This window comes from Halichoeres trimaculatus, unplaced genomic scaffold (assembly GCF_033239565.1).
Source record: "Halichoeres trimaculatus isolate MK-OKI-2021-1 unplaced genomic scaffold, fHalTri1.1 fHalTri1_scaffold_3, whole genome shotgun sequence".
Taxonomy (NCBI): Eukaryota; Metazoa; Chordata; class Actinopteri; order Labriformes; family Labridae; genus Halichoeres; species Halichoeres trimaculatus.
In genome coordinates, this window is record NW_027437181.1 from 18,080,647 (window position 1) to 18,099,118 (window position 18,472).

Consider the following 18,472-nt stretch of genomic DNA (forward strand, 5'->3'; position numbering starts at 1 on the left):
CTTCTATCACAAAACCTTTCTCAATTTAGAAACAGCAGGAGCTAAATTCAACCCCGCTCTTTATTTCCAGCCACCACTGTAAATGCTATAACTATGGCAGTCCCAAATAAAATGTGTCCATAATCCGAGGTATCTGCCACTGAGGTTAATGGGGATCTCATGCAGATGTCTCTGCTATTGTGCGCATAAATCAGCCCCTTTCATTCAGCTTCTATCATCCCCGTAATTGCACCCAAAGACGGACGTGTTTCTCTATCGCCAAAAGACAAAAATACAGGACATCTGGTGATAATATAATCAGTTGGAATACACGTAGGTTTGAAAGAAGCATGATGAGTGTATTATAAGTGATAAGCAAATAAAAATGACTGATTCACTACATGATTCATGTTCTAGTCCTATGTTTGAGCATGAACACACACACATGCTCACTGAGAGAAAAACATGGACTCGCACTCTTTCTCAAATAAGGTAATTCTATTACAAGGACCAAGTCAATATAACATTTCATACTGACTGCGTTTTTTTCTCCTTATAGTTTCTATGAGAGCCTTCTGTGTTACTGTACTGCTTGCTACATTTCCAGATGGTTGTGTATGAATGCTGGGGTCTGTGAGGTGCTTTCTGGGACTCTATGCATGCTATGATTATGACATAATTAACACCCACAGTAAGCGGCAGGGAGAGAGTGGGGAAGAGAGAAAGGGAGAGGGGAAGAGAGGGAGCAGACAGGGCTGGTGCAGATGAGGGGACTGTTCATTAACAAGATGCACTCTCTCAAACTTTGCAGCTTGCTGCGGCTAATAAGCCCCGGTGAAACGGAGCCCAGCCGTCCCTTGCATTGACCCTGGCACTGCCCAGGATAAGGGAGGGTTTTGTCTCCTGGAATAATTGCTCTTTTCACATGTTACAAGTGTCCTGACCCCCACGGTCGGCAGCCACTTTCCCTACCATAATTACTCCTGATCCGCTCCAAATGAGTCAGCCGCATTAGGGCTGCAATAACACTGGCCCGGCTTCAAGCGCGGCATGGGGAGTCTCAGCAGAGCAGTCTGGAACAGGACTGCCTTTTCTCCCAGCCCACGGTCATTTCCATCACGTCAGAGGTGCATTTCTTACACTTGAAGTCAGCACGAAGGCCCTGGGCCCTTTTTCTGAGGCTTACAGAAGGCATTGTTAGCTCCTGGTGCTCACTTCTCACTGTGGTTTGGCAGCAGTCTCCATCCCAATTAACAGAAAACTTCATTAGGGTGTTTTTCCACACTTTTCAGCCCCCTATTATTTTTAATTTATTCACATGGGGTTAATTAAAAGAAATGTATCACAGAGATATGCAACAGCTTTCTAATTAAATTCATTGCTGCTTTTTTTTAAGACATGAAACTGGCAGAGTTTCCAAATTATTACAGAAAGAGACTTGTTCCAACACTTGGTCGCTCAGTAGTAGGGGGAGATTAGAGCTCTGCAAGGTAAGCTGTCAACAGCTGAAAGGGAGGGGGGGGGGGAGAGTGGGAGATGCGCAAGAAAATAGGAGTTAGGGGATAAGATGAACGAGGAGGAGGAGAAGAGACACAAACACTGATGGTTTTTATCATGCAGGGTTACCCCAAATAAACCCCTGAGAGCTCTTAAAGAGGGAGGGCTGTCAGAGTGTTGACAGAGCAACGAGAAAATTTTGTTTTGCATCAAGCCAATCACATGTGGGCGTGATGTTGGGCTTTGTGTGCAGTGGGTCTGAGGTGTTTAGTTCTTAAAAGCTGCCATTTTACCATTTTTCATTGAAGTGCAGGCTGTCAATAACAGAGAGGCTGCATGCATCTTCATCTTCACTCCCTATACAAAAGGTGCAAGATCATTTTTTCCAGAGCCTGCATTTGAGACTGAGTGACGAAAAAAAAATCCATCTACTCCCAAACTATATACTTTTAAACTTTGATAGACGAGGCAATCTTATCTGCCACTTTGTGAATCCTGCCAAAAAAAAAAAATCCCACCATTAGGCCTGTCATAGCCACCTTCCGCTGTCCGGAACAGAATAATGCACAAACACTTTTAGTCCGCATTAAAAATGCATTTGCAGAGGAATAAATGTAGCCCTCTAAAGTTTGTGTCACTCACGAGGTCAGGAAGTGATGTTCAAAATCCTCCCCACTCCCCAGCAATTACCACACGCTTATTATTTCAAAGGATATGCCAGGAGACAGGTGTGCCATTCAGGGTCCTCAGTGTGTCGAAAATGGAAGGGAAGAAGGAACACCATACTGAGGCGCTCTGTGTGAGGCTCTTTAATCTTGAATAATGCAAATTCCCCACAGGGGGGCAGTTATTTGGCAGCACAGGCCTCTAATGTCATTCTACTCCTGCACCTGATGGGGTAAATAATGAGGGAGGCATGGGTGGGTGCAGATTGGGAAGCTGGCTTCTTGAAGATTGTGTGAGGTGTCATGAGGGATGTTGGACTTGACTGTCTCTTGTACTTTCATAGGAGGAATGCAGCTTAAGATTTTTCATGTTTTCTTCTGTTACCTCACAAAATGAAAACCATATAAGTAACACAAAATAGTGGAAATGTCTTTGAATGGCAGCTGTCCATCCAATTCTGTAGTTAAAAACATCACAATTAAGGACTGTTTAATCAGTCAACTTCAATATCCAAAATCTAATCCAGCTGCTTCAAGAGGTAAAGAACTTGCACCCCAACCCTCACTCTTTAATTAGCTATCAAAGATTTGATTTACTGAAGGTCATCCAGTAAGAGTTTAATTCTCAGCAAGCTGGCACCCCTTAAAAAGACAGCATCCCAGGCTTTTTTTTTTTTGTTTACCAGCAAGGTAACTATTACATATTTTATTTCTCTGCATTCATGTGCCAAAAGCCGCTCTTAGGGAGGCTTTTAATTTGCTGAATTTGACCTAGAAACATTCATGTGACATTTTGTTTTTGCCAAAATTAAAAAGTAAAGGTCATTTTAAGTTGGGTTAGAGCTACAGAATGCATCACAACATGCACAAGATGAAAGAGAACTGCAAGTAACTGACTTACAATTACCATTTGTCAAGGAACATAAACACTTGTAGTTAAATTACTATATGTCTCAATATGGAGAGAGAAGGTAAAACAGATGTAGATAATTGCTGAAGATGCAAAAAAAGATCAGTGACTCTAACCCAAGGCCAGGGCTTCTTTTTGAACACTGAATGCTAAAAAAACAGCAGTGTTTGAAAGAAATTTAGGGTAATAAAACTGAAAGACATAAAGTGCCATTAGCAGCCCCTAGAGGCCGTCCTGATTATTACAGCCACAAGAACAAAGTGTCTTTTAGTGACCAGTCAACACTGCCATCCTCAGAGCTTCAGACTCACACCCGCAGAACTGAGAACACAAAAATCCTCAACAATGATCAGAGCTTTTGCAAATGGGAAACATGGCATTGGCAAAAATTCCTGCTGGCACTGTGATGTGCGCATTAGAGAAAGAATACAGCCGGCCAGTTTGTATAGCTGACTTAAGAACTACATAATAACAGCAGCTGTACAGTATTTCTGCAGGTGTCCATCTCTTCATATTTAGCATATACCAGGACTAATCCAATCAACACCTCATTTACACAACGTACACCCATGTGGATTCATGCGCAAGAGTCAGCTGCTTCTTCTGCTTCATCAGTCCTCTTCTAGAAAAAGCTGATGAAACATTATATTTGCACTTTTCCATTTTTTTTCAGCACAAAAACCTGCACTTGTAAAGATAACAGAGAACAAAACAAAAAAGAGATCTGTAGCAACATAAAAACAACAACTTTTAGTACATTTTAGTGCCAACTTTAATAAAAAATCAGATATTGGAGTCATGTCAATGCACAATTCTTAAAGGGACTGTGTCACGAGAGGTTAAATAAGATCTTGTCTTGACCACATCTGCTCTTTTTGACTGATTTAAATGATTTTACAGCAAATTTTCACATAAGGACTCTGAGATAAACTTTTACAAATGATTCTCAGTTAAGATTTGTTTCTAAATACGATACATGTGACTTTTATTTTAAGTACAGAATTATTAAGTGCTAGGTTTTATGTCACATGCTGTCCTTGTATCCTTTGTATATATAAAGCCTGACATAAACCCCAGCAGTATTAGGGTTTGCATTTCCAATGAGATGTATACAAAGTGCTCATCTTGCCTCAGTGTGTAACAGGTGACATACTGTTTCATCACTGCAGGTAGTTTTTCTTCTGTAACATTTTCTGGGCCTCCTGACACTTCACACTCAGCTGCCAAAGAAACCAAAGCTGGTGACATTGTAGTTTTGACATCTGCTCATCTCAAGAACTTTGCTGCATGTCAAGCCACGTTCCCATCATTCCTGTCGTCTTTGCTAAGCCTACAATGACAGAATAAAGGAGAGATGATTTTCCAGCGGGAGCAAAGACTAAGCTTTGCTGAGTGCGTCAGAATGACAAACAAGTAAGAACAAAGAGCGTATGATAGGTAAACAGGTGAATAAATAACTTCACTTGCAAGCATCTTATGAGATACTGCAGAAGAATATACGTGTGTTTGCTGAGATAAATATGAATTATTTTTTGCCGATAGAAAACAGCTGCTTGTGAGGAAGCTTTGAAGTGATTCCAACAGGTGCATATCTAAGTACAGAACATGTAAAATTTTATGTGTGATCATGTCATTTTAACTGCATCATGTCATACACTAGTTTTTATTTTTACTCTGTTTCAGCTACAGATGAGGTTATTGGGGTTTGTTTTCTGGAGGCGAGAATAGTTGGAGAGAATAGTGAGTGTCAGCAGTACTTGTGTGCATGTCTGCATTTGTCTCAGACCTTGCAATAAGACATCAGGTTTCTCCAAGGTGGTTTGAAATGTGGTTTAAAGTATCGATTCGTCTCAACTTGTCAGCACATTGTGGATTTTGTAAAAGGTTTCATTGAGGCATTTGTTCTGATATGTTTTTGCCCTCGCAGCTTAGAGTTTCTTATTTGTTCATATAATTTTCAATGTTCCTCTTTTATCTCTCCAACCTTCTCTATCCTCTCACACAACCCAGGAATGTACCAGGAATTTCTCTCGACATTGAAAAGAAAATCTTTTAAAGTGAATGACAACAGAAGGAAGACTCTGAACAGCGTAGCAGTGATCAACTTGTTTCCTGTGATGCATGTGTGGAAGCCGGATCTTGTTGTGAGGATTTGTATGATAACACGGCTAGCATGTGGCCTCTGGCAATAATGAAAGGGATGCTCTTACAGCTCAAGAGTGCATAATTGAGTTTGCGAGCCACACTGATGAGTGCAGCCATTTACATGGGAGGCAGGTGGGCGCGCTTGCTAACTCGTGTCTCATACGGCTCAATTCAGTGCCTTTGAATCACACTAAAATTATAGAAAATGATACACATCTCCAGCACTCAAAGATGTGAAACAATCAGCACTGATAGGCATCTAGAGGGTTAGTGGTGACAGGCAGAATTATCTCCAGTGGGAATTCTGGATTTGAAGATCAGACAGAGATTAGATGGAGAGAAATACTCAGTGAAAACGGTAAAAATGTGATTATGTGTTAATTTAGAGAACTGCATAATGAGAAAGCCTTAGTTTGATATGGATGGTCAAAGCAGAGAGGGCGCACATGTCATACACAAAGTGTTGCAGCTGACTGTAATAATAAGGCATTATTTCTTTTTTAAAAAAACTGGTGACTTAAGAAAAAATCAAGCGCAGCAATGTGTTTGTAATATTGTTCAGGGCCCTAAGCACAAAAACCCGACGTAATTTCAATATTTGAAATGGGCAAGTTTAATTTCGAAGTCAGAGCAAACCAATAAGATGAGAAAACAGCAAATACAGGAGAGCAAATTGCATTCCTTTGGAAAAGTGAAAAAGACTTAAAGAACATATAAAAGTAATCTCCAGCTGGAAATTAGAAATCAACCCTCAGAAACCAAATAACAGAAAGAAATATTACTGTCCACTTTCTAAATCAATATAACATCGCTACAAGACAGTATTACCATGGTAACAGCGGTAAAGAATGAAGCAATTCTTATTATTTCAAAATAAAAATCGGAGCCTGAAGCCCAAGTTTTATTACAGCAGCCGACAGATCAGCAGTCTGTATTCATCTGAAGCATTGCTTTTCAATCACATGCTTTATGAATGTGCGAATTTCACAGGACAGGATGATAACAGGGTCATAAATTAACAAGAAAAAGGTAACCAGACATTTATCAGTAGCTGGAGGTTTTCTTCTCCTGCTTGCTGGGGACTGTGAGGAGTGTGCTGTAGTTGTGTTAATGTTGAGCAGAAATATGCCTTCAGTGTGGACCAACTTTCTTCTCCTGCAGCTGGTACAAAGGAGGAGAGGAAATGGCTGGGCTTTTTTTAAACTCTTAAATAAGACGAAAATTGGAGCCTTCACATCGCGTGGTGAAATAGCATGTTGACAGGGAGTTAATACATATGCAGCTCTGCAGTAGTCTGACCTGAATATGAGGTCATTTTACAAGAGTGTCTGTTTGTCTTTTACAGTCTGTGCTTTCAAACTGTGCTATATAATAGTGCGTAACAGCATCATCTGAGAAAAAAAAGTTAGTTTAATATTAGACAAGACAGGCTCATCACCCAGGTATCTGCATTTCACTAACTCCAGAAAAAAGTTCAGTTTCATGCTTCAAGTTAGAATAAAAGTTACAGCTGACTGCTGACTGTTTGTAATAGCATGCAAATCTTTTAAATCTTCGTAATGATCAGATGATTAGTAACAGACAGATAAGCAGCAGTTGGTGATTAAATTCTGGTTTTTACTTTTTTGCTCCAACTGTTGCAGACCTTCAAAGAGGAGTCAGAGTTCAAAAACAGTCTGCCAAACAATTGCACGCTTTACTGAGTTGCCAACAAGTATTGCAGGGTTTGAACCAGAGACCATGCAGTCCAATAATTTGTTTTATATACCTCATAAGGGGTGAAATATGAACACTTGAGCAACACATAAACACACACGCACAGACACGCATAAATGTGAATCAGTCAAAAGAAACAGACGCCAAAACACAGACCCACACCTTCATCTCTCTGCATAAACACATTTGTGTAGGCACTAAGTGGATGCATTAGACGAGAAGGTTGAATTGACAAGCCTATAACTTGAGAGCCAATAAATGCTAAGAGGCTCCACAATGAAAGAGACCAGATTCACGCAGCTCTGTTGACAACCTGGCCAAAATGCTGCTGCTGGAGCTGCTGCTGCTGCTGCTGCTGCTCAGGACCAGCAAATAAAGGGTGAAGCTTTTAGGCAATGAGCAGCAGGTGATCTCAGCTTTTCTGCAAGTCCTAATGCTCCTAAAAGCCACTCTCCCTGCTTCTGTAATTGGGCATCAGTAGTTAATGTAGTATTGACTGCATTACATGCTCCTGTGCATCCTTTCCCACTAATGCCATTTGCATCACCTTGTACATTTACCATATTGCTTAGCCAATAACTGTTAAAAGCAATCTGAATCATGAATCATATAGGGAACTTTTAGCTCAGCAGACATCCGAAGGAGACAATTTACAGTTGAGTTAATTTAGGTACATTTGCAGCACAACACTGATTCATCCAGACAGACCAATTTATGTCCCTGCCGCAAACCTTTTATTGGTTTTTAGATGTGTAAGTGAAAGGATGCAGTGCAAAGAGATATGAAATATCCATTTTCAGACATAAATAATGGGTTGCAAATGCATCCATTACTTTTAGAGGAGTGGAAGCTCTGGATAAACTTAAATGTGCAAATGCTGAATACTGTACTTCAGAAAGCACAACACACATAAATGTGTTTCAGTTAAGATAAGGCTGTCATTGTGCTTCTCAGCAGGTGGTCTGCAGAACAATCCTCAAAAAAGTCTTTAAGAAGACAGAAGAAAAAAAACTTCTAAAGTTAAATGCACGAGGTCTCCATTTGAATATTAAAATGTTGCATTAATGTATTAAAATGCATATAGACTGTGCAGGGATAAACGCAGTGCACATCTCTCCATCAGTTTAATCCAAAATGGGACGTCATTAGAGGCGAGTTTGATTTAAATTAAAATTAATTAGATTGCCTCACCCATTAACCTAAATACATTGAAATAGATAAGTAATGCAAGGAGGCCTATTTGGATGGAAAGTGAGCGAGCGAGCGTAGCACGGCGCTATCCATAATTTGCAATCAAGTTAAAAGCACTCTGCTGTCATCTCCCATCCCGTGCTGATGTCAAAGGCTGCCTCGCTAACTTCACAGACGCGAAAAGCACTTAAGAGAGGAGGGAAGGAAAAAAGAGGAGCCACATGCACTGCAGCCTCTGTGAAGTCTCCTCAAAACTCCGGGTTACACATCAGACAAAACCTGCTCGAAATAAACAACACAACTCTCCCACTCTAAACTGCAGTTTTGTCGCCAGTGACACGCTCTTTGTGCAACTTCACGGTGCAAAAAGCAGCCTCGGTGTGCACCTCTTTCCTCGCGGAAAACACGGACCTTGTCGCCGGTAGAATGAGCTTGAGTGAACCGATACAAAGCGGAGGCTGCGGGTGCACAGGGTACACACATAAAATGTCACTAGTTTTCCGTGTCATACTCCCCCATGTTATTGCACCCTACAGCCGGAGATGTTACTCACCCTCTTCCTTGTCCAACACCATCGTCCTGAGGAACGAGGAGTCCTTCCCCGGGCGATCCGTCCTCGGCTCCAGCAGGCTGCACGGCTCGGTCTACTCACAGCTGCTGCTCCTGGAAATGGCTTTGAAACGCGCGGTTGACTAGACTACGCCTCGATAAATCAAAAACCCTGGAAAGATGAATTGCCGTCTGCACGTTTTTTTCACTCTCCCTCCTTTCTATCAATAATAATTCAAATACGGAAAACGCGTTATAAACGCGACGAGATCCCCACTATCCGGACTGAAGTGCAACGCAAATAAATAGCGATCAAACCGCGTTGCTTGCTCTTGATAAATTCCATGCGAGTCGAAAAAGAGCAAAACAATGAAAAGCGATATAAATCTACTGTCGTCTATGTGTAATAAGTGTGCGCACACGGACGGATCAGACGCTCAGACTGAACGGCTGAGCTCCTCTCGCTGTTAATATTCTCGCTTTCTCGCTCTCATTTGCTCCCAAACAGCAACTATATTCAAACAAATCCAATTGCAAATGTGACAAGTGCTAAAAGCAAACTCACGCCGCCTCGCTCCCAGTTTATGTGCCGCGCTCGCCTCTGCTGCTACTGAATAAATGCGCGCAGTTTCCAGAGACCCTCGGATTCCCCTGTTAATTAAATCAATTCATTATGCTCAGATCTGATTAGCAGCCCTTCCCCCCTCTTTGAATCAATTATTCAATACACAAACATAATTGCTTGTGCCAGAGGTGTCTAAGTATTAGCTTATTTAACTCCAAGGACACTAATTACCCCTAGGGCAAGGGAACTTTTCTCATTAATTCTGACAAAACACAAAAGCACAGCTAAGGGAAAGTGTGTGTGTGTGTGTGTGTGTGTGTGTGTGTGTGTGTGTGTGTGTGTGTGTGTGTGTGTGTGTGTGTGTGTGAGTGAGTGAGTGAGTGAGACTGGTCTGCCTGCCAGTCTGAATGTGCGTGATAGAGAGAGAGCAGGAGTGAGCGCGCATTCTTGTGAGGTTGTATTTGATGCACGTGCGCACGGACGCGGACGCGCGTGGCAGAGAGAGAGGGAGAGAGAGAGGAAGAGAGACAGAGAGGAAGAGTGATGCTGCTCCATCGGTGCCTGGTACAGTTGGAGTAAACATGAAATGCGCCCATTGTTTTTTTATTTTCCTGACTTTTTTCTCTGCAGATTTTAATAGAAATAACGTCTAATTGTGGTCCATTTAGCAGTTAATTAGTGGTCCAGACACAGTTATCATACAGGCTGCAGATAAAGCGTCGTTTCAAAAGAGACAGCACAACAGATGGGCTGCGTTTTTGATTAGTGGGTAGATAGAAGGTTCAGTTTCGAATCTGGTAATATAATTGTTGCCTGTTATTGCCAAGATGAAAGTGTTGCTGTTTCATGGTGGAGCCTTAAATAGCACCACTTTCACTTGCCCTGCGGAGACTGTTAACCAATTAAGGGTGAGATCCAACAAAGATTAGCCATTTAGGAGAGTGGAGTGGAGTATAAGCTACAATGATGGTGGTTCGTCAGCAGCCAGCAGGCTGTCTGTGGTGTGAGCGCGCTCAGTCTGTCCTTGCCTTCTGTTACATTTTGCACCAGATATTACAACCCTAGTCTAAGCTCATTATCATAAGCTGCTCTACAATCAAATGTTTATAAGGATAATTTATTGTAATAATAATGATTGTAAAAACTATTTCAGATCATGGGCCTCTTTAAAGTTGAGTAATAATCTGGAGGAATTTTGGTAAAAATCAAAGCCTTTTAACCTGTTATCTGTCACTAAATGAAGTCAAGTAATGGTGATCGAGCCTGTGTCCAACTATGATGCTCTTGTGTTGGAAGTATAATGAAAGAGATGATGAACAGGACATTTCAGAGAATAAGAACTTACAAGCAGGCCTCATTGTTACAGTTTGCCCATTTCTGCTAGCAATGTGACCAAATGGCCGCTTCTGCTAAAAATAAAAACAATGTAAAAGGGGACTACAACTTCTAAACAAACACAAAAAGAAAGGCTCTTCTTGTGAAGATGATTGTGAAAAGCTATAAAAGCAAACCTACCCTCATAGTGGGAGGTGGCACCAAAAGCATCACAAGAAAAAGCTTCTCAATAGTTGTACATCTACACAAGACCTCCTTTGTTTGTGTGAACTGTAAATTTTAAGTGGAATTTCTGTATAAACTGGAATGGAGGTAGATTTTCTGTGTAAATAATTATAACATCCATGTCAAAGTGCATTTCATTATGTGAAAGTATTCATAGATTCTTATAGCAGAATATTCCCAAAACATGCTCTTTGTTTCATAATCACCCTGTGCTGCATTGGAAACAACCTCTGTGATAGGCCCCGCTAATGTGATCATGCACCACAAACCTAAGGTAAAAAGCTCACTGTACATAGCCCATAGGGGTAATTTCAGTTCTCAGGGCAGCGTGCTCTGGTGAGATTGGGTTGGCCCTGAAATCAATGGTCTGATCCCTCTCTGTCCGGCTTCCTGGCTGACATGCTTGACTTTTCATCACCATGGTCACATAGATTGATGACTTATGACCGAGAATGTATGTTTGCTGACCTCTAGCAAAGTGAGTGACACATAATTAATCCAATCACACAGAAAGCTAGAAAAGAAAAGGGACTGAACGGTTCACTATCATCAGGGCTCAACTTCAAACAGCCATTTGACATTTGAATGTGAAGACATACAATGACGACTTCCAAAGAGGGAACAAAAATGGTGTGTGAAGGCTGGGGATGACAGAAGTTAACTTAATTGCCCAGATGCCAAACCTAGTTTAAAAAGGTAGGATTACAGGCTCTAATACCAAACATGTCACTGCATTTTGGGCAGTGTCGGAGGCCGATACTGATTACTGTATCAATATCAAAACAACTCCCATATACGTATTAGAATAACTCTATTATTAGTTTTCGCCAACTCTGGTGGTGGTATAAAAAAAATATTAGTATCAGTATTGAAACAACACCAATGTCTATCTGGACTACTTACACCAACTGAATCAACTCAAGATCCTGTCATCTACAGAGAGCTGAACCATAGGGCTAATCCATAGTGGCCTATGTTGTGATTGTGATTTAATCTTGACTCCTTCTTTCCTCATTTATTGCAGGTTTTGTACATAGAATCCATAAGTTTTACTGAGGGATTCAAGTTTTTATCCAGTTCTGGTGTTTGATTGGATTGGCATGTTGTAATATTGGTGTTTTCTAATATATCAGAATTAGCTCATCAAAAAGTTAAATTGGTGCATCTCTTATTGATATTGGATTAACTCTAATTTAAACGTGATGATCACCTATGTAATACTTATCAATATAAACAACACACATTACCTTTGTGTTATGACACAACATTATGTGTGTCTGTGATCCATGGCTCATGCAGGCCATGGTGTACTCTTCAGCCCCTCTCACAGTGTCTTGGGTGGAGACCCTTTCCCACTCCACATCCAACAGTGGGGTCACTACATACTAGAAACAAGCCCCTGAGTGGGCCTCTCTGATACACAGTTAATTAAAATTCATTTCTGAGCATGCATTAGCCATGCCCATCTATTTATGGGCGGCTCTCAAATGCAGCCACTACAAAACAGTGCTCTGTAATTAACCCCACCTAATCAGATAGCACACTAGTGTTGTGTTCCTATTCCTCCTCAGGCACATAGCCATTGGACGGGGGTTTCACAGAGAGGATGAGCCCATTCTATAGTTCAGAATGGCTAAGCAGATTAAAACCTCATATCAAACATGATATTTACAGGCAAGGCTCAGTGGAGAGTGCTCCTTTTATGTGGGATGGGGAGAGGCTCCGGGGCTGGGCTTTTAAAGCCATGTCCCTTAATTGTATTCGAGCTAAGTGGGATGAATGGCGCTTTTTAATCAAACTACTGATGGGGCTGTGTGTTGTAAAAGTATAGAGATGGTGCCTGATAGGTAAGATGCAGAATGATATGCTTTTAGTCCAGGTTGTCCAGCTTCTGGCAGTATTTAAATGCATTCTGGCTTTAGGCTAACACCTGTGAATGTCAGTGTAATTTCTCCCTGATCTTCCTGCTACTGTAGGAAAACACCAAAACACCTTTTTAATGATGGACGCGTCACATTTTCGTGTTCAGTGTATGCTTGCATCTTATTTAGAGACATTCATCTCCTGTGTGTGAATGAGGGGGGCTGTGAATTATTCAGTCTAATACTCAGAGAGAAAAACCTTACCTGATTCATGAATAAAGTTTGAGTGAAAAGAGATGTACTTATTCTGTGATTTAAGGTTGTGCTCCTCCTAGTGGCTGTTCATGGTCATGTTTTCCCCACAGAGTTGTACACAAATGGGTTTGATAGCAGAGCTTTAACACATCACACAATAAATTGTAACCATTTTTATTCTCTTCCTCATGGAGCTCCTGAGGCAGTGGGTGGAAAATAGGAATTATTGGAGTCTTTCTGATGTAACCTGACAGGCTCACCATATAGGAAGTAATAGGGATGATATAAGCCCTGCTGTTCACCTAGTCAATTTGAATTTCATGACCAATCAAATGCAGACAAGGTGTCATTTGGTGGGTAGGGGAGAGGAGAGAGTGAATCCCTTTCCCAAACAGTTAATCCAACTTTAATCCTAGTCATTAGGAATTAGACATGCCGAGCTGTCCGGCCGTGCCTCTAAATTACAATCAAACGGTTACCAATTACACAAATTATTGATGGTAGATTCTCTTTTCAACTGCAAATTAAGGCTATTAAGGAAGGCTCCTTTTTAATGCAAAAGTGACTAATTAACCAGCGGATGGAAAATCTGCTGCCCAGATATCAAAAAAGTTCTCAGCACACATTGCAGAAACACAAGGGAACCAATTAGTTTAATTATCAAAACAGCTAATTAAAATTGCACAGTTCCTAATTAGTTCTTTGCTTTTGCCTCTAATTGACAGCACGGAGATAAATGGGCTGCCGATGAAAATGGGGAGAGGAGAAAAACAGGAGAAACTTCGGCGGAATATTTATGCTGACTTTATCTCCGTCTGTGTGGCAGCCCTTGAAAGTGGAAAATTAATGACCTTAATTCCCAAACTGTTTTTCCTCTAACGGTGCTCCCCTCTGTGCTCCTGGTGCACGCTCCTTTGTATAGGCCTGCCACCCTGCCAACTGCTGGAATGGGAAAAAAAGGGGGTACTTGGGGGTGGGAAGAAGCCACGATTCTCCTCCTAATGTGACAGCTCCCACCTAACAATGAAGAAAGATGAAAGAATGGAGCAGATGTAACCGCTGGGAGCGTTGCATCATGGGACTGCAACTCTCTTGCACTTTTTTGAAAGCGCTTCTGTCATCTACAGGGGCACTAATTTGTCCCATGATAAAGAGAGAACAGAGATAAAAGACATTTGATGGCCCAGAAATACTTTTAATAAGTTTTTGAATTTGAATTTTAGATTAATATGATGTCTGGCAGGAAAACTTCTCCTCGCATTTTGCAGAAACACATATTACCAAGTGGTCTAAAGACTGCAAACACTACCCAACACCTTTTGTTATGTCCTCCAGATTTATTGTAACATTCTCCTCCTTATTGGTATGATCGGTTTAAACGTCCTTGAAAATAAAAAAGAAAGATTGATCCTCTTGGACAGAAATGCTACACTAGCAAACCTGAACAACAACCATTTACCTCGCAAGGGTGTGTGTGTGGGTGCGTGTGTTTGTGTGTCTTTCTGGTTCTGGCAGGCTTTGTCTCTTTGTCTGTTTTCCTGCAAGGCCAACCTTGTCATGTGTAATCCTGTCCCTCCGCCTGCATGCAAGTGACATGTGGGTCCTCTTGGCACATTAGTAGATAACTATCAACTAATCAGTTTACTTTTGGGACTGTGTTAAAATGTAAATTACATTAATGCTCAAATTATGCATCAAACTACGCAGATAGGCCAGGCCAGAGGCCGCATAATGCTGCGATCATTCGGTTAGTGCCTTCTACATGCAGTGTTAATGCACTCTGATTTCCCCTGCCCTGGTTCAAATCAAGTGTGGTACGTCAGCCAGTTGGTGTCTGGGAAACTGGAGGAGCTTTGTATGAAGTGGAGGAGAAAGCCTTTTTTTGCAAAGCTCCATTGAAAGGCAGAGGGATGATAGCCGCCTGTTTGATTTCTTTTGTCTAATTTGGTGGAAAGGACTTTCTGCTTCATGTGAGTTTAGAAGTTTTCTCACCTTTCAGTTGAGGCTGTGTAAATTTGAATTTACTTGTTGTAAAAGAGTGGAAATAGATCGCCTGAAGTGCATTCACTAACACTAACATTCAAATGTGATTCATCTGAACTTATCCGTTTTAAAATTACACCCTGAAGAGGCAGGTCTGCTGCAAAACCTTGGCCTGGAGGAAGTTGCAACCCATGACTAACAAACACACGTCTACCTCTAATTGATTGTCTTGTGTTTTATTTATGGTGCAGTAGTAATTAGCGGACAGCATAATGTAAGCCATTCATTAACACCTGGCTACCGCTATGGATTTCACTGCTTTGTCTCAGATGCACACATCATTAGGGAGAAACAAAGACTGGAATTTATTAGCACAGCTTCTTATAAATATTCTTAAAGTCAGTGTGCCTTTAAGGAAGAACACAGGCCTGTAAAACTTTTGTCAGCATTTGCTCACTGACTCCATTTGCTGCAGAATATGTTAAGGAAGAGCAGTATAAATTTAATTTTAATTGTTTTGTACACACGCCAGTGAAAAGGAACTGATTGGATACAGTTCAGAGACAGTATATTAATACGTTATTTTCATATGTTAATTGGTTTGCATAATCTCTCCCTTTGCTTGGTTTGGAAGTACCTGGCATTGAGAAGGGGACTGGAGAGAATAGAAGACTTCAATTTACATAAAACCAGCTCCTCTAAACATTAAATAATAATGCATCTGCAAGCTGAAGGTGTGTTCAGTTAGCAGAAAGCACATTTTTATAATTTATAGTCCAGCTGTTTCAGTGCTTTCGAGTCCATTTTCCTCCCTGCCTGCTTTTAATGAAATCTTGTTACTGGAGAATTGACTGGGGTGAATTGAGATTTTAATCCCATTGACGTTCTCGCATGGAAATGCACACTGGTGGGAACTTTTAACGGTGGGTCCTGTAATCAGAAGACACTTGTATTCAGCTCCCCACAATAATGAATCTCATCAAATGTTAAAGCCTAGGCCGCGTGCGAGGGGGCTCAAATTTCAAGCTTTTTGACCATCCCCATTTGAGAAATTCCTCAGGGAGTGTGTGATTACTCAAGTTTAGCAGTTTATTGCCTCATCTTTCAATAGCCACTGAAGCAAAAAATTCTCATCTAGGTTGCTCTTTTTTTTCCTCCACTTGAGGAACAGGCCAATATAGACTGCAGAACAGCTGCTCAGATCACGAGGAACTGCTGCTGGCACTGCAGTGTTATTAGCTGCCACCATCATTGTCCACTCACTGTGTCATTCAAAGAGTGAAAACTAAATTCCGTGACAAAAAACCACTGGGGTGATTTTAATTGCAAAGATTGCCTGTTTGTACCTTTTAGCACAGAGTACTTTATTCAGTAGATGTTAAAGTGATGTATTTACACATAAAACATTCTGTCTGAACAGACAGACAAACATATTGTGAAAGTCATAATATAAACAAATGCATAGAGGGTTAAATAGAAACATATTTATGCAGTTGCATGTGTGAGAGTGTTGCCCTTGACATGAGAGCAAAGTTGAAACATTGAGTGCACTGTGCATAATGTAAAGATGCCACTAAGTGTTCAAGTGTTCAGTTTTCAGTCATAATAACTTTATGCAAGGACAAACCCTCATTCAGCTTCTTAATTAGGATTATTGTTTGTGTGTGGTACAGAGCCACAGAATATTAATTGAATATTTAAATTACCTTCTAGTCTAGATTAAATATCAACAGGGTCATCACCATCATTTTAAGGCCCCTAAGAGGCTAATTAATGCAGAAGGAGAAACTGCAGTTTGTTCTACATGCAAACACTACCTCTTCCATGATTGGGTGGAAATGTTTTGATTTTTTTCTGCTATTCCTTTGCTCTGGGGGAGTCTCCAGCAGGTCACATGGGTGCAAGGGATGGGATTCTGTTTTATATTTGAATGACTAAATGTGACCTTTGAGATTAAAGGAGGAGATGCTTCTCAGGGGGCTGAAGAGAGTTCCCGCTGCTATGAAGCTCATGTCCCTTTGATCCCTCTGTAATGAGACTAACACCAGGCGTTGTGGTCACTGAACACATTGACACACCACTGGAGAGCCGACAGCTCTGCTGCCTGACTCTTGCGGTGGCTCTGTGTGTGCATGTGTGTGTGTGTGTGTGTATGTGTGTGTGTTACCGTGCATGTGTGTCCTCAGGTACAACAGTGCTGGGTGATATGCTATATATCCACAAGGACTTAGTTTATGGTTAAAATACTGCATCATGCAGTAAATTCCAGTTAACACACCAAATGAATAATGTATGCAAATACACACAATTTGTCATGCCAATTGACCTGCCTCACAGGGAAATACTGCTCATGATTAGACAGACCAAGACATCTCATTTCCTCCAAACAGGAATTTCAGTCATTAAAAAGGACTTTGGCTTTTTCATAAGTTGAGCTATCCAAAGTTTCAGGGACACATTCAAGTCTGAGGCCACTCTCCCTGACCTGAACTCGACTCTGGTGAAACCCGGTTCTCTTTGAGACATCTTCAGAGATCCACTGAAGATCAATCATGACCGGACCCGTCCCCACGAGACCCTTAGTAACAGCCACTGATTGCTTTCTGCCGTGCAGGCCGTTAAGTGGAGTCTGGCAATGGGCTCCTGGACAACACTTAACAATCAATCAGAGGGCACAACCACTCCTTATTGCATGCTGCTTCTTCCCCCTGCATTACACACAAACAATAATTCAGGTGGACACAAGTGACACTTAAGAATCACGACTGGAGTATGCCCCCATGATTTAGCCTTGGAGGGATGTGCTGGACTGTACGGAAAAAACTTGAGTTGAGGGATTTACATAAGCCCACTGATTGAGGACTCTGTTGTCATTTGGGCAGGACTGTAAGGATATGACAGTGTGTACTCATATGTTTTCATGCTATATCTTTGATAATTAAATACTGGTAGCTTTTTGACTTTTGAAATTGATACTCATCTGAAACACTCCATTTTTGTTGTGCTTTAACATAGATGTAGCAGTTTTTATCAGACAGCCTTCATAAACCTCTTCCTGATGTTCTTCTAAATGCGTCATCTGCCTCTTGAAATTCTCCAAACAGAATAAACAAGGTTTTCTGTTTGATGAGCTCTTCACTGAAAAAAAAAGTTAGAGAGAAAAAAAATGAGAACATGGCTGTTTACTGCTTTGTGTCTTACAAGTGCATGTAACCAGATCTGCAGCAGAAAATGGGCCGTAAAAGCCTGGACTTAAAGTTTGCCTATTGATTAAAGATTCCATTGACTTAATGAACCTTAAACCCTCCATCAGATGACTATGCTGTAATCTCTAAAACGGATGTCTGGCTGTGGTTCCTTTTAAATGAATTGATCTACTCAGCTCTCCCCAAATGGGGAAATGGGCAAGTATTGATATGATTCTTGACTAAGTGATGGATGTGTGTGACGGTAAAACACAAGCTACATGGGCCAGCTTGCTGTAAGGTAAGCAGAAAATCAGAAAACAGCTTTCCTGGTGCGCCTCAAAGACAAAGCAATATCGTTTGTGTCACTGCCAGTGTTTAACCCGTGTGTTTTTGTATTGTTTTAAAAG

At 41.1% G+C, this 18,472-nt stretch overlaps 1 protein-coding gene and 1 long non-coding RNA gene across 2 annotated transcripts in view; one reads left to right on the forward strand and one right to left on the reverse strand.

The window, feature by feature from the left end:
- lmo1 (LIM domain only 1) overlaps window positions 1-9,561 on the reverse strand; it is a 29,101-nt gene extending 19,540 nt beyond the window's left edge. Inside the window, exon 1 of the mRNA XM_074667173.1 lies at window positions 8,657-9,561. Coding sequence (XP_074523274.1) covers window positions 8,657-8,678 — 22 coding nt within the window. The 5' untranslated portion in view covers window positions 8,679-9,561. The remainder of the gene's footprint in view (window positions 1-8,656) is intronic.
- The window catches only part of LOC141788375 (uncharacterized), a 109,106-nt gene that overhangs the window by 50,264 nt on the left and 40,370 nt on the right, over window positions 1-18,472 (forward strand). The gene's annotated exons all lie outside the window — the stretch shown is intronic.